At 42.7% G+C, this 12,706-nt stretch overlaps 1 protein-coding gene across 7 annotated transcripts in view; it reads right to left on the bottom strand.

Moving 5' to 3' along the window:
• The window catches only part of ncam1a (neural cell adhesion molecule 1a), a 233,470-nt gene extending 221,701 nt beyond the window's left edge, over positions 1–11,769 (bottom strand). For all 7 annotated transcript variants that reach the window (XM_068715650.1, XM_068715643.1, XM_068715645.1 and 4 more), the window contains exon 1: positions 11,485–11,769. In XM_068715650.1, coding sequence (XP_068571751.1) covers positions 11,485–11,536 — 52 coding nt within the window. In that variant the 5' untranslated portion in view covers positions 11,537–11,769. The remainder of the gene's footprint in view (positions 1–11,484) is intronic.
• Positions 11,770–12,706: the final 937 nt, after the last annotated feature.

Genomic DNA, 12,706 nt, shown 5'->3' with positions numbered 1-12,706 from the left:
CATCTGAGGTTTCATTCAACTCATACATTTAAATTAGTAACAAAAAACAGTAAAGACAGGATCTAAGAAAAGAAAATTCTAAGCAATGTCTTAGATCTGCAATGGGAAGAGAGGCTCGCATCTATAGCCATGCAGTCAGGCAACTAAATAATGTATTAAGTCATACTGAACAACACGATCACTCTTTAATTAAATCACGGATTGAAGGTCTAGAAGACATCTATCCACGTCTAACAGCCTCACTGCTCTCAGGGAGCTCTACCACATGAAATGGGACAGAAAGGGAAACAATGAATCCAGAGGTTGAAGAGCGCTGCCGACTCAGTGGGTCCTCCTTGACAACACTTTGCATTGTGTCCCGCCTCCATCGTCCTCCTCCACCCCTCCTCCCGCCTGCCGCCCTCCACCTTTGTCTGCCATCGCCGGCACACAGTGAGCCACTCCTGGCGCTTTTTCTTCGACAATGCAGTTAGTGTGAAAGCCTAATAAATTACAGACCTCTCTTGATCTCATCAAATGCAGCAGCCTGACCATAAACGCATAATGGAAAGGACTCTCAGAGGGGTTAGTGTTGGGTCAAATCGCTGTGATTGTCTTCCAATTTCAAATGAAATTGGGTGTTCCGTCTTTATTTTAAAATCGAAAATTGTTCAAAAGAGAGATGCCATATCCTTTTTTTGTGTTTGTCATGTGGTTCAAGTGTCTGTCTCTGTCAAAAGTACTAGTAATAATGACCCTAAACTGAGGGTCATATGTTGGAAAATATCACCTCAGAAATCTCTTTAGGACATATTATGAAGTGAGGCTTTTGGAATATGTATGTTGCATTATTTATATATGCACAGAATTATACTCATTTTTACCTAATAGACAAGGTGGTCACAGTATCTTGACTGTGCGCTCTTCCATATATTTATTTTCCTCACAGTTTGTGTCTAAATGAATTGACAAACTCTGTGCACACAGTTAGACAATTAATAATTAATCTATAATAACATGCTTGGTATAGTAATGCTTTTGCTTTTGGTTTCTCAATCTGTTCGCACAGATTCCCACATCAATATTTGTTTGCCACCATATGACACCCAAGAGGCTCGGTACGATACACTCAATTATTGAAAAGTGGCTTATAATGTAGATTAGATTTGTGAGTGTTTGAATACTGACAGATCTCATGCAATGTTGGTCCCACTTATAACATTTGTAAAATTGTACATTTGTATTTTTAAGGATGTCATTTTTTAAATATTATAAACAGGATCATTTTCAACTTAGTTCAGAGGATTATCTTTATTTGACCTTTTATTCTCCTGCAGTTTTTCTTAACAATGCATGAATAATTAACAACTAAATACTGGAATAAAATGTATTTCTAAGCTACAAAAGGCACCTGGTTTGAGTCGGGGACTCTTCTAAATAAACAAGCCTTGATGTAGAGGTGTGATACCGCGCCCTTCAGGTGTAATTTAAGTTCACTTTGTTTCAGTTGTGGCAACAGCCACTCCCTCTCAGCACCTTGATGGTGTTATCCTGCAACCACCTGCTACCGGCGCAACACAAAAACACCATCTATTCTGATCAGTCTGACCTCATCAATGTTCACATGCGACTTCCACATGGGCAGCAGCAGCGGGGCTCTGCTTATATGCAGCTCCCATATTAGATTGCGGCCAAGATTTTACCAGTTAATTAGATGATATTTGACATTCCAGTTTGATCAAACGCTCCGCGGAGTCTCTGTGCTGCATCCGCTGTCAAATCAACAGCTCTTAGATGTGTCTGTGTTTCCTCGTTTCCATAGCATTAGCTCACAGCCAATTTCACAGCAATGTCCTTAGAGAGAACTGAATATGGTGAATTAAAAACACACACACACACACACACACACACACACACACACATCCACTAGGTTATAATTGCTGCACCTTTGCCTTCTTTGAAAACAGCAACAAGGAAACAAAGGGCATCATCTCTGAAGCCATTTAGACGTTTCTTCATTTCAGGAAAGAATAGTTCGCCAAAGACCATTACCCAGAAACACTAACCCAATATTCTTTTATTTTACCACGAATGAAAATTCTCACAGTTACTATTTAAAATGATTTTCTTTCCTTTCCAGCTGAATTCACTACTTAGTTTTGAGTCTGCCGTTCCTGCTCACAGAGCTATTTGAATGCGCAGCAAGGCTGCATTAAAAAAAAAGCTCCACAGGGCCTGAATAATAATTGTGATCGCAGCTTCCACATTACTTATGGTGGCCACAGCTTCATTAGGATTAGACCAAATCTAGAGACATGACTTAAATAGCTGAGACTCTGCAGCTTGGCAAAACCGTCCCGAGTTTTGTGCCACCTGAGCTTGTGAACAGTACGCGGGGAAATAAGTCATTCTGGACTTTTGCTGGCACGGCCTAAAAAACACCACGGAGCCACAGAGGATGCCCGCCTCAAGAATGTGCTCACTGACAATGATGCCAATTTAGAAAGTAAACAAGTCCACAGAATACTGCGCAGGCTGCACATCTCGCCTTGTTCCCAACTCCCAGAAGACGCACTTGTTTTTTTTTTCCTTTTTTTTTTGTTGGGTTCTTCACACAAAGGCTGAGACGACTTGGCACCTGAGGAAGCCAGCCAATCACAGTGTCCCGGGGATGAGCTAACTACCATTGCTAGGCATTACATCATGATGGTGAGTCACTCCCTGGGATTAAGACTCAGAACCAAATACGCCACGGCCTTGAATCTCCATGACAGCTCAGCAAAGGTAAAGTGAGACGATGATTTCAGATTGTAGGCAACACATAAGGAGCTTGGTCTGTCTTTGTGCTCTTATGGATAAACACTGTTTAACACAGAGGCAAGAATACTCCTTAAGTTGGTCTCTGAGCTCCAGCAGTTAGAATTGTGTCAGGCAGCTTTAGCTCAGGTAAACTCTGGAAGTGCCAAGACATCCCAGCAAGGACGATGAGTTTTAAGGAGGAGTGCCAAACACAAAGTAGTGCTCACAGAAAAACACTCACACTACACACAATGCCACCTACGCTTGCCTAAATATCAGTGGGTGGCCAGCAAACAGAGATCACACGTGTGACATCTCCAAAAGCTCCATTACAAGTCAACAAGCTTGTTCGATGATGATGTGAATTAGCAGAATTATCCCTCCACTATTTATATTCAAAGTATAACGTTGCTAAAGTATAAACTTAAATGCAGAATGACACACTAACTTAGATTGTCCTGCCCTAATGGCCATTATCCCAGCTTTGCGATACACATTGGCCGCAGTCCATTTGGCAAATCTCTGTCATAGCGACAAGGGCGGGAAAACACATTTTAATGGAGTGCACGCTAGAGGCCAACCGATGTACCGGCTGATAGGAGTTTATCACCGATTTATTGTATGAATTGGCATAAACTGATATGACATACTGTTGTAACACTTGTTGGTTTGGATAACTTGTAAAAAAATGAACTAGAATCAGCTTAATATCAGGTAGGGCAACAACATAAACGTGATAAATTACTGTCTGTTAGTGTTTGGGTATCTTATCTAATCAGTCGGTCCACTGATTAGCTGAAATCACACATTCACACACATTGCAGGTCCATAATTTTAAAACATTTTTACAAAATATTTTTACTAAAAACAACTTCTTTACACCGTAAAGTAGGCCAAACTCGCCCTGAACCTCTTCTGTAAATAACTGTCCCGATGGGTCCCACCAGGCTCAGATCGGACATCCACACTTTACTACGACTGTCTCTGCTGTTTGGCATGCAGTTGGCCTACATGTCGATTTGTTTTTTTTTTTGTTTACTTGCTTCAAATGCCTCTTCTATTCAGGTCAGTAAAGCGGCATGTGCTGAATAGAAATAATGTGTGTACAACATGCCAGTTGGGGTTTTGGAGTGCACTTCATTGGTTCTCTTTATTACCCCCCCCCCCCCCCCCCCCCCCCCCCCCCATCTACTGCAAGCACAACGAAAACACAGGGATCAATGAGTGATTGCCTGAGCAGCCAATCAAAGGCAGAACATAAAAAAAAAAGTCAGGTCGTGTGAAGATAATGGCATGACGGAACGGGGCCCCACTGTAAAATAGTAAGAGCCTCGAGCAAAGCAAAAACACAGTCGCTGAGAAAAGAGGAAAATATCTTTAAATAGTGAGACTCAATCACAGAGAATTGTGTGGAAAACAAGAGCAACAATTATCCCTGTGGACAACAGGTGTGCAAGACAAAGAGCTGCCTTTCCAGGTGGTTTGAAAAGCAGGATTTCAGAGTGGAAACCTCCCCCCTCCTTGAAGACAAATAAAGCAGGTGTGATATCAGCTAGGCTGCTGAAATCCTGGAACAAACTGCCTTTAGACCGTCTTACACTTTTACTTCAATGAGTCCCTAAGCTGCAGCGCTACAAGAAGCCAAAAACAATACAGAACTGGCACTCTCCGTCTCTGCGAACAGCATGGAAGAGCTGTGTCGACGATTGTGCCAGCAAGTCGGTGTAACTGATGCACGCTAAAGACGGATAATGATGCCCAAATAAGTCTACAGGTGGTGACTAAAGTTACACTTTTCACGCGGTCCTGCTGAATAGCCTGCAGCGTTGTCTGGTTCCTGTTCTGACAGTGCTGCACGTTATTCTGTTCAAAGAAATCTATTTCTGGAGGGTGTGCTTTTGCTGTCCCCGTTTTTTTTATTATATGTTAAAATGTAACCAAAGGCCAAGAATTTCTCCAAATGGGTGCCATTAGCAACCTGGCAAATGCTACTGCCGTGCCCTGCATTGTTCAGAGACGTCTAGAGAACGGACACGGACATAGACAAGCAGGGTGGACTACATTGGGCGGGTGCTTGGACTGAACTGTTCACATGTGGCGTTGGAGCGTGTTAAGTCCCGGCTGGAATGGTGGGCATACTTCGCCGTGGGCCAAAATGCTTGTCAAAAGGGACTCTGTGACCTGTTGTTAACGCTACAGGAGAAGTCAGGGGATCACAAGAATCATTGACTTCACACATCCCAACGGCATGACGCCTGCAAGCACACACGGGGACGAGCAATACGGACAGAAGTACCGAAAGGTACAGTAGCCAGGATGGGCCGAACAAGGACACGTGTGAAGATTAATGGGTGTTTCGATGCGTGCAACACGCGATGCCCTTTAGTCCTTTTTGTAGTGTATCGCATTGACCGCAAATTTCAACGGTCATGCAAAACCGCACGACTTAGCCACATATCAGTTTACATTCTACACTTCGCTTTGCATAACCATATGCCAGTAAGTGTACGCTTAAGTGTTGAAGCATCAGAAATCTACAAGTGACACGTGGATGATATTGCTTTCATGAGCACCATCACTCAAAAGGCTGAGTGGAACAAAGGGACGATCAAGCAAAACCTCCTCTTTGCTGCACTTACGAAAGAATCATTGCCAACGATTCATCATTAAGAATGCAAATAATTCTGTGCTGTCATGTGTGTATGTAATCCCCCGATAAAGGTTACTGCAGCCAAGCAGTTTTTTTATATTGAGGTATTGTCTATCCGGGCATGTCTAAATTTGTTGTGTGCTTGAAACAGGTGAAGTGTTCAGTAAAGGAATATAAAAGCATCACTTTTTGTCACCGGAGTATTGCGACAAGACAACTCAGGAGTCTCTTTGACTTTCACAGAAAAACCATCTGTTCGCCAGTGTAGTCCTGAGGGAAGTAAGTTAGAATAGTGACTATAAATAACACTGGGCCCCATGCTAACAATAAAGAGAACTGGAACATCGATACAAACAGTATCTATTCCAAATAAAAATCCGTGCTTGTAGTTCTCCAGGCAGTTCAAGGAGGACAGGGACACCATGCTGGGATTCCGTTACGCAGCAAAGTAGCCCATCGTCACCTTGGGCATCCCTCACCAGACTTGGCAGCTTCACTAAAACAGAGCTCAGAAGAAGAAGAAAAAAAAAAAAATGCAACGCTGCATGCCAAAGCAGACTGTGTGTGCTGACGTGGAGAACCAGGTGATGTTAGGATAAAAAAAAAAAGGACTCCGCCGAAGATGTCGAGTGCCACAGCAGACAACGGTCCGTACGCCATCACCTTTCACATTCTCCGTGAGCAGCGGTGGCTATTAGCCTTCAGGAGCCAGCAGCTTCAAAGACTGTTTGGAATCAGAACCACTCCCGGAGATGTTTTACCTTGCTCAATGTTCACATCAAGCACAGGTTGGGTTTTTTTTTTTTTTTTTCGGGAATCCATCAGAAAATGATACCAGTTCACCCTGCTGAGACACCTAAGTCTTCTTTGAAGAGAAATGAGGAGTTATTTAGTATTAGAGCTAAGTTCAGTTCAACCAGGGGAAATCGACCAGAACAAGGAAAAGCAGACAAGCTTTCAGTAAATTTGACAATTTCCACACTTTTTGTGAATTTCAACGAACTGACCAGCAGGTAATCTACTAATTCTAAGCTTAGGTTTAATCACAATGACTCAGCACTGAAATCATACTTGTTTAGATCATGATGACCACTAGAAGTTTATCAAACTGAAAACTAAATGGGCACTGGTTGCATTTAATTGGGTCGTGTAACTCTTAATGATCAATAAAGTTTGTAAAAGACACAATAGACTGTAGCTACTTCACAGTTTCTCTTCATGTTAAACGATCTATCCGACTGCTTTACATTATTTATAGACAGCTCATTGGCAACAAGCTTGGTAGTGGTTGTAAATAGCAGAGTAACTTGTTAGCGCATTAGAAAATAGATACATTTGTAATTATGTTTAATACTGTAAACCGCAAAGAAACAAAAGAAACTCTATGGAGGGGTGGAGCGTTGGGAGAGGGGGGGGGGGGGGGGGGCAGGCCCCATTCTGCATAACAAGCCCATCTCCTTCTGTTTTTTTCTCCCCCCCCCCCCCCTCCTCCACACATTCATTTCTCTATAGGACGCCTTCATTGCTCACACAATACAAATCACTGGTCTCTATTCATGCACTGATTAATATGCAAAGACAGCCCATCCTCATCTAACAGTCGGGAGAGAAGAAATATAAAAGCCAGCCGCGTCATTTTGAACTCATCCGTTTGGAACTGTCTGCCCTCTTTGATTCAGCGTAAAGAAGCGCTGTGAGATGACGCGGATGTATGGACAATGCCTCAAAACCCACTGCCTCGCGTTTCATTCTCATTTGATCATATTTTGACCTTTTTATATATAGTTTTCTCCACAGATCTGCAAAGAGCCACTTATGACATTATGACCGGTCTGTCATGTTCCTCTATTCAGATTTGTTATTATAATTTGTAAGTATTAAAATAAAAGAAATCTGGGATTATAACTGAACATATGTATAAAATACCATTAAACAACACACAAATGCCTGAGTAGATTAGGAAGCAAAAGAATATGGAAAATGAGGAATGAATGCCCAGCAGAACATGCAACTAAAGAAACTTAAGAAATCACTTGTTGATGCTGTTTTTCGCCCATATGAAAACTGTACAGTAGTAGTATGCAGTTGATGTCTGAATATGAGCCGAGTCCAAAGTGGGTTCAGCCGTAATCTGAGCAGCGCCTGCACTGATGGGAATTTAAACAACATAAGCTGCGGTAAATTGGTACAAAATGTGTACGTCACTTTGAATGCAGCATAGATCGTGTTGCCACTACAGAGCAAAGTCCCAGTTTTATTCTGAGAGCAGACTAAAAACGCCTTATAATTTTCCCTTGTTTGGCTGCTTTTTCCAGTTCCCCCTCAGTCAAAAATAGCCTGTATTATTTTCATAGTGGCTTTGAACTCACCACAGCAGTTAAAGTCCCATATGTGAGCCATTTAGGAATTGTGTATTTTTTTTTCTCCCTCTAAATTTCAAGTTTAACTTCTTTTTTTTTTCTTTTTTGAAGTTCAGCTCTATGCTTGATGTACAAAAAAACAAACACAGTTTTACTGTAGATCTAGAGGATCATTAAATAACCTTCACAGTTCACATTGTCTTAAGAGTCAAAAGCACACGGATGCTCTTTGCTTTTCAACTCAGTATCTTGAGTTTTCAGAAATGGAATGACAGGTGCACAGCAGAAACTGGGCGTTCAGACCAAAAGCAGCATTTGAACAACACAAAGGGTTTCCTATTGGTGGGGGCTTGTTGTTTCAGTTACCAAGGACATTCAAAAATACAAATGAGGAAGTCCAGTTGGAGTAATAGGTGCATGACTCTGAAACACAGCTGTGGTTGAGGGACCAAAGAAAGTCATCCAACACGGTTTTGTCGACTAAACGATTGGTGGATTTAATCGGCAGATCTATAAAACTGAGTTTCTCCACAAAGAATCACACGAAAGCACCACTTTCAATCTTGCGTTTAGCAGCAACCGATTGATCGACTAATCGGGCAGCCCTCACCTAGTACTGCACTGCAATACGCCATAAACGCAAGTTACACCACGAACGTAGTTATTTTACACAACAAACAAAGGTATTCTAACCAAAACTGCAATATTTTCCTTAACCTAGCTAAGTCCAAACAGGTTCTGCACTGCAGAGGCTAGCTCAAAATAACTTTTCTTTAGATATAACACGCGTATGAGGAAGGGTTTTAAAACTCAGCAAAGTCATCGCAATGAAAATAATGTTAACCTCCATCTCGACATCTGAATCAACCTCTCAACGCCTCGCAACAACAAATCACGAACTAAGGCCAACAATCTAAAACCAGATGGTGAAAATCCTATTCAGGCATTAGCAGTCACCAAGTGTCACCTCTCTGCAAACCTTCAACTGATAACTTCACATCTCTCAAGGGTGGCACTCTCATTTTAGCACTAGAACAGGTGTGACGAATAGGTTTGTCTCTCTGATTAGCCCCCCCATCACCTTACACTCTTCCGGGTTGCAGAACGATGACTTTGGATATGGTAGATCACTCCGATAGCACAAGGTCAGAACTGGTAATAAACACTAGACTCAATCCATCTGGCTGCAGACAGACCACGACAAGAAAGGCCACAGTGTGTCTCCACTTCTAAAATCATATTCTATTTAATCTGGCCATTATTCAATCACTTTTTTTTTTTTTTTTTAAAAGGTGGTGTGGCTCTCCATATCTTGATGTTTGTGACGAGACTCGAAATTTAATTTCCATTGAACTGGAACAGGAACTGGAAATCAATAGATGTAATTAAATCGCTCAGCCTTCTAACAGTGTGATACTGTCATTACCCTTTTAATAAACCCCGGGCCTATCAAATAATGTGATCAATTTCTTTGAATCTCTTCCTCTATCGCAAAAGAGCAGAGCTAAGGCTCAGTTGTCTAATTATCTCCCTTTTGGTTCCTTTGACTTCCCCTCCCGTATGAGGTGCAGAGAACTGCGGGGGTGGCAGAATATTTCAGCAGCATCGTGAATCATAGAAAAAGAATTACATCCCAAGTGTGCTTGGTACGGTGACAGGTTGACACAGTGTTTTTTTTTTTTGGTGTGAAAGGTGGAAGGCAAGAAAGTGTTGATTTGAAAATACCTTGAAAACATTGTAAAAACTGTAAAACTAAATAAAAACCTGTGTTTAACCGATGTGCATGCCTCCCATGGTGCAGAGCAAAGGTTTGACGATATCGGCAGGTCACAGATCTGCAAGTTGACGCGAGTCATGCGCACATAACACATTAGCTCCCGACCAAGCCGGCAAGATTGGCCCAATTTTAGCTCACAAATACCACACGTTCAACAGTTTGTCCACCAGAGGGTACTGACATGTTTATTTTTAAACTTAAAAATGTCAAGTTCAGTAGGCTTCATACCTTGGTCACAATGTCTTAATAACAAATGGGCCCTTGGTCTATCATCCACTGAATATTTAACTCAAATACATATATCGGCATTGAAATCAGTCAGTTTTGTATTGTGACAAAAGTAACACTTGAAGGCAAAAATAGGAAATGAATAAAGAAAACTGCAGACACTTGGAATATGGAGGAAGAATGGTGAAATCTAAACCTGAGGTTAGAATAATCATCCCTGTGTATTGGCACAGTGTCTGATAAATGAAATGAAATCATTATTATATAATATAAAGCTATTCTTCCCCTCTCCAAGGACCCCTGGGGGTCCTCAAACTCCACTTGGAGCACACAGTTGCAGTCTAAAGAAAGAGGGGGCAGATGCAGGGAGGGAAGGAGGATGTGAGGAGCGGGAGCGGTGGGGGTTGAGGGGGGGTAATGGGTCCCCCCCCCCTCCCTCCCTATATAACCATGGGAGCGCAGGGATTGGATTCTATTGTATACATTGAATGACTATTCAGTCGTCCTCAATGGATGACGAATTCCCTCTCAACCAACCAACCAAATTAAAACAAAAAAAACGATCAAATCAGCCAGGCCCTGTGGGCTGTCAGCGTCATTTTGCGCCTAAAAACGCACTGCGCTATTAAGTTGGAAACTCAACTGTTCTTATTTGGCTGGATATTAAAAAAGAAAAGAAAAGAAACGGAGGTTATGTCACATAAAGAAGGTCAGAGGCTGTAACCAACACGGTCAGACTGATGGTAAACTAAAATCCCACACTGACACATAAACGCAAAAAAGAACGGTTTTTGTGCCAAATCCGGTGATGGCCAGAGACGGAACGGTGGCCGCATCTAATCCACACTGCGAGTAGAGTTCAAAGCGCGTGCTTGTGAGAAAACAATTTGAATTTGGTCTTGATCAAATGTCCCTTAAAGCTGTTTCCAGCGGACTGAAACAAAGCATCCCCCGCGAAGAGCGAGCGACGCTCCGGACACCGCATCCCCCTGTGCGTCACGGCTGACCCAGCAGAAGTGACACAGCCGAGCTGGACTTCAGGGTGAGCCGTTTAGTTTTGGGCTTATTTGACATTTTGAAGCGTAAAAACGGTGGCTTGTACGCAGCCAAAGCGAGTGTAAAGCACTATATGCTGGCTCGAGAGGGGGGGGGGGGGGGGGGGGGGGGGACCACAGAAGCGTCCCTGCATCACCATTAAGTCCTGATCTCAACCAGCATCCACGAACAAATCAACTCGAGTCTAAGGCAGATAATAAAAAACTAAAAAAAACAAAACAACAACGCAGCACGTGTGGGTCGAAATGAAGCAAAGCGACGATGTGCCTTAACTCGGGATGGTAAGCCTGAGCTGGCACGCTCCTCTGTAATGCGCGGAGATATTCAAAAATGCACCGAAGGCAAGCGGCTCCTGACACGAAAATATACCCCGAATCTGGCTCTGGTATTCCACGCAGTCTGCAGCTCACAGAAACTTTTGGTTACGATCGAGATGATTTGCGCAGGAGGCACCAGCAGCTCTAACACTGACGCCGCTGTCCGGAGTCAGTGACAAGGATGCCGCCGGCGGGACCAGAGGATGCTGCTCCCGGAGTCAGCGCAGCTCGGCCTTGGCGTTGCATAGATATTTTTTTTTTTTTTTTTTTTCCTTTTGAATAACGTTCTGCGAATAATAAATAACACAAGCTTCTCACCTGCACAGACAGCGAATAGCAATCCCCAGATGAGGTCCCGTATTTGAAGCATTGTAATGTGTCACAGATATTCTCCTTGCAGAGCAGACGCACTTTTAAAACAAGCGAGGTGTCTCTACTGAGGAAAGAAGGGGGGGGGGGGGTAAAGAGAGCCGTTCCAGGGGAAGACAACTGCTACCGGACGGATTTTTGGTCCTTGTCGCTACCCGTGTTCACGGCACAATGAGTGACAAGCAGCAGCCGTAGCACGCACTCACACACACACACACGCGCGCGCAGTCAGTAGACACTAACACGAATTACTCCGCCCGGTAGGCAATACCCCCGCACAAGAGAGACACGCACACACACGAGAGAGAGAGAGAGAGAGAGAGAGAGAGAGAGAGAGAGAGAGAGAGAGAGAGAGACACACACACACACACACACACACACACACACACACACACACACACACACACACACACACACACACACACAAGAGGGGGCGGGCTGAGGTGGATGCAGTAACAAAGTAGTGCGCAGAGCTGACAGTGTAGACAGCAGATGGTCACCAAGGGCTCTAATTCGGATTACTGAGCTTACACACCCGCTAACTGAGGTTTAGAAACACATGGAGCAACATAATTATTCTAAACGGAGGACTAATTAATGTGTAAAAAAAACAACAACATGTTATATATAAATTCTTTAAATAATTAATAGAACATTTATATTTGTTGTTGTAAACTACTTTGTTGTTTCATTTAAATGACAAAATATCACATTTACAAAATGTTTAGGCTCATGTATTTGGGTAAATTAAGTTGTTGTTTTGGTTTGTGTCAAGTCTCTGGAAATAATTTTCTTTAAATAACGATTTGATTTGGTAAAGTACTGTCTGTTCTTTCAGTAAGTTGTGTGAAGTTCATAAGCAACATTTCCAGAGGATTGTCTTGAACAAACAGCTTCATTAACATCAGCAGAACAAGATGTTAATGCAGCATTGACATATTATCACCTTACAAAGTTATTATGGCGAAGTTGTTTAAAATAAAATTGGCTTAGTTACACATCCAGCCCCCTACATTACAGAGCAACGTATGCATTCATTTTAAATCAGCCAGAAACCTCCGCTTCTGAAAAGTGAAGCCAATTCGGAAGTGCGTTAAACTTGCATTCTTTCTAATGGCCAGCAGGGGGCGACTCCTCCGGTTGCAAAAAAAATAGGTCAGTTTGAATAGAA

This window comes from Cebidichthys violaceus, unplaced genomic scaffold (assembly GCF_023349555.1).
Source record: "Cebidichthys violaceus isolate CVI_PGR_0920_01 unplaced genomic scaffold, fCebVio1.0.p SCAF_20, whole genome shotgun sequence".
NCBI lineage: Eukaryota > Metazoa > Chordata > Actinopteri > Perciformes > Stichaeidae > Cebidichthys > Cebidichthys violaceus.
The sequence above is the reverse complement of the archived record's forward strand: the minus strand, read 5'-3'. Positions and strand labels throughout refer to the sequence as shown.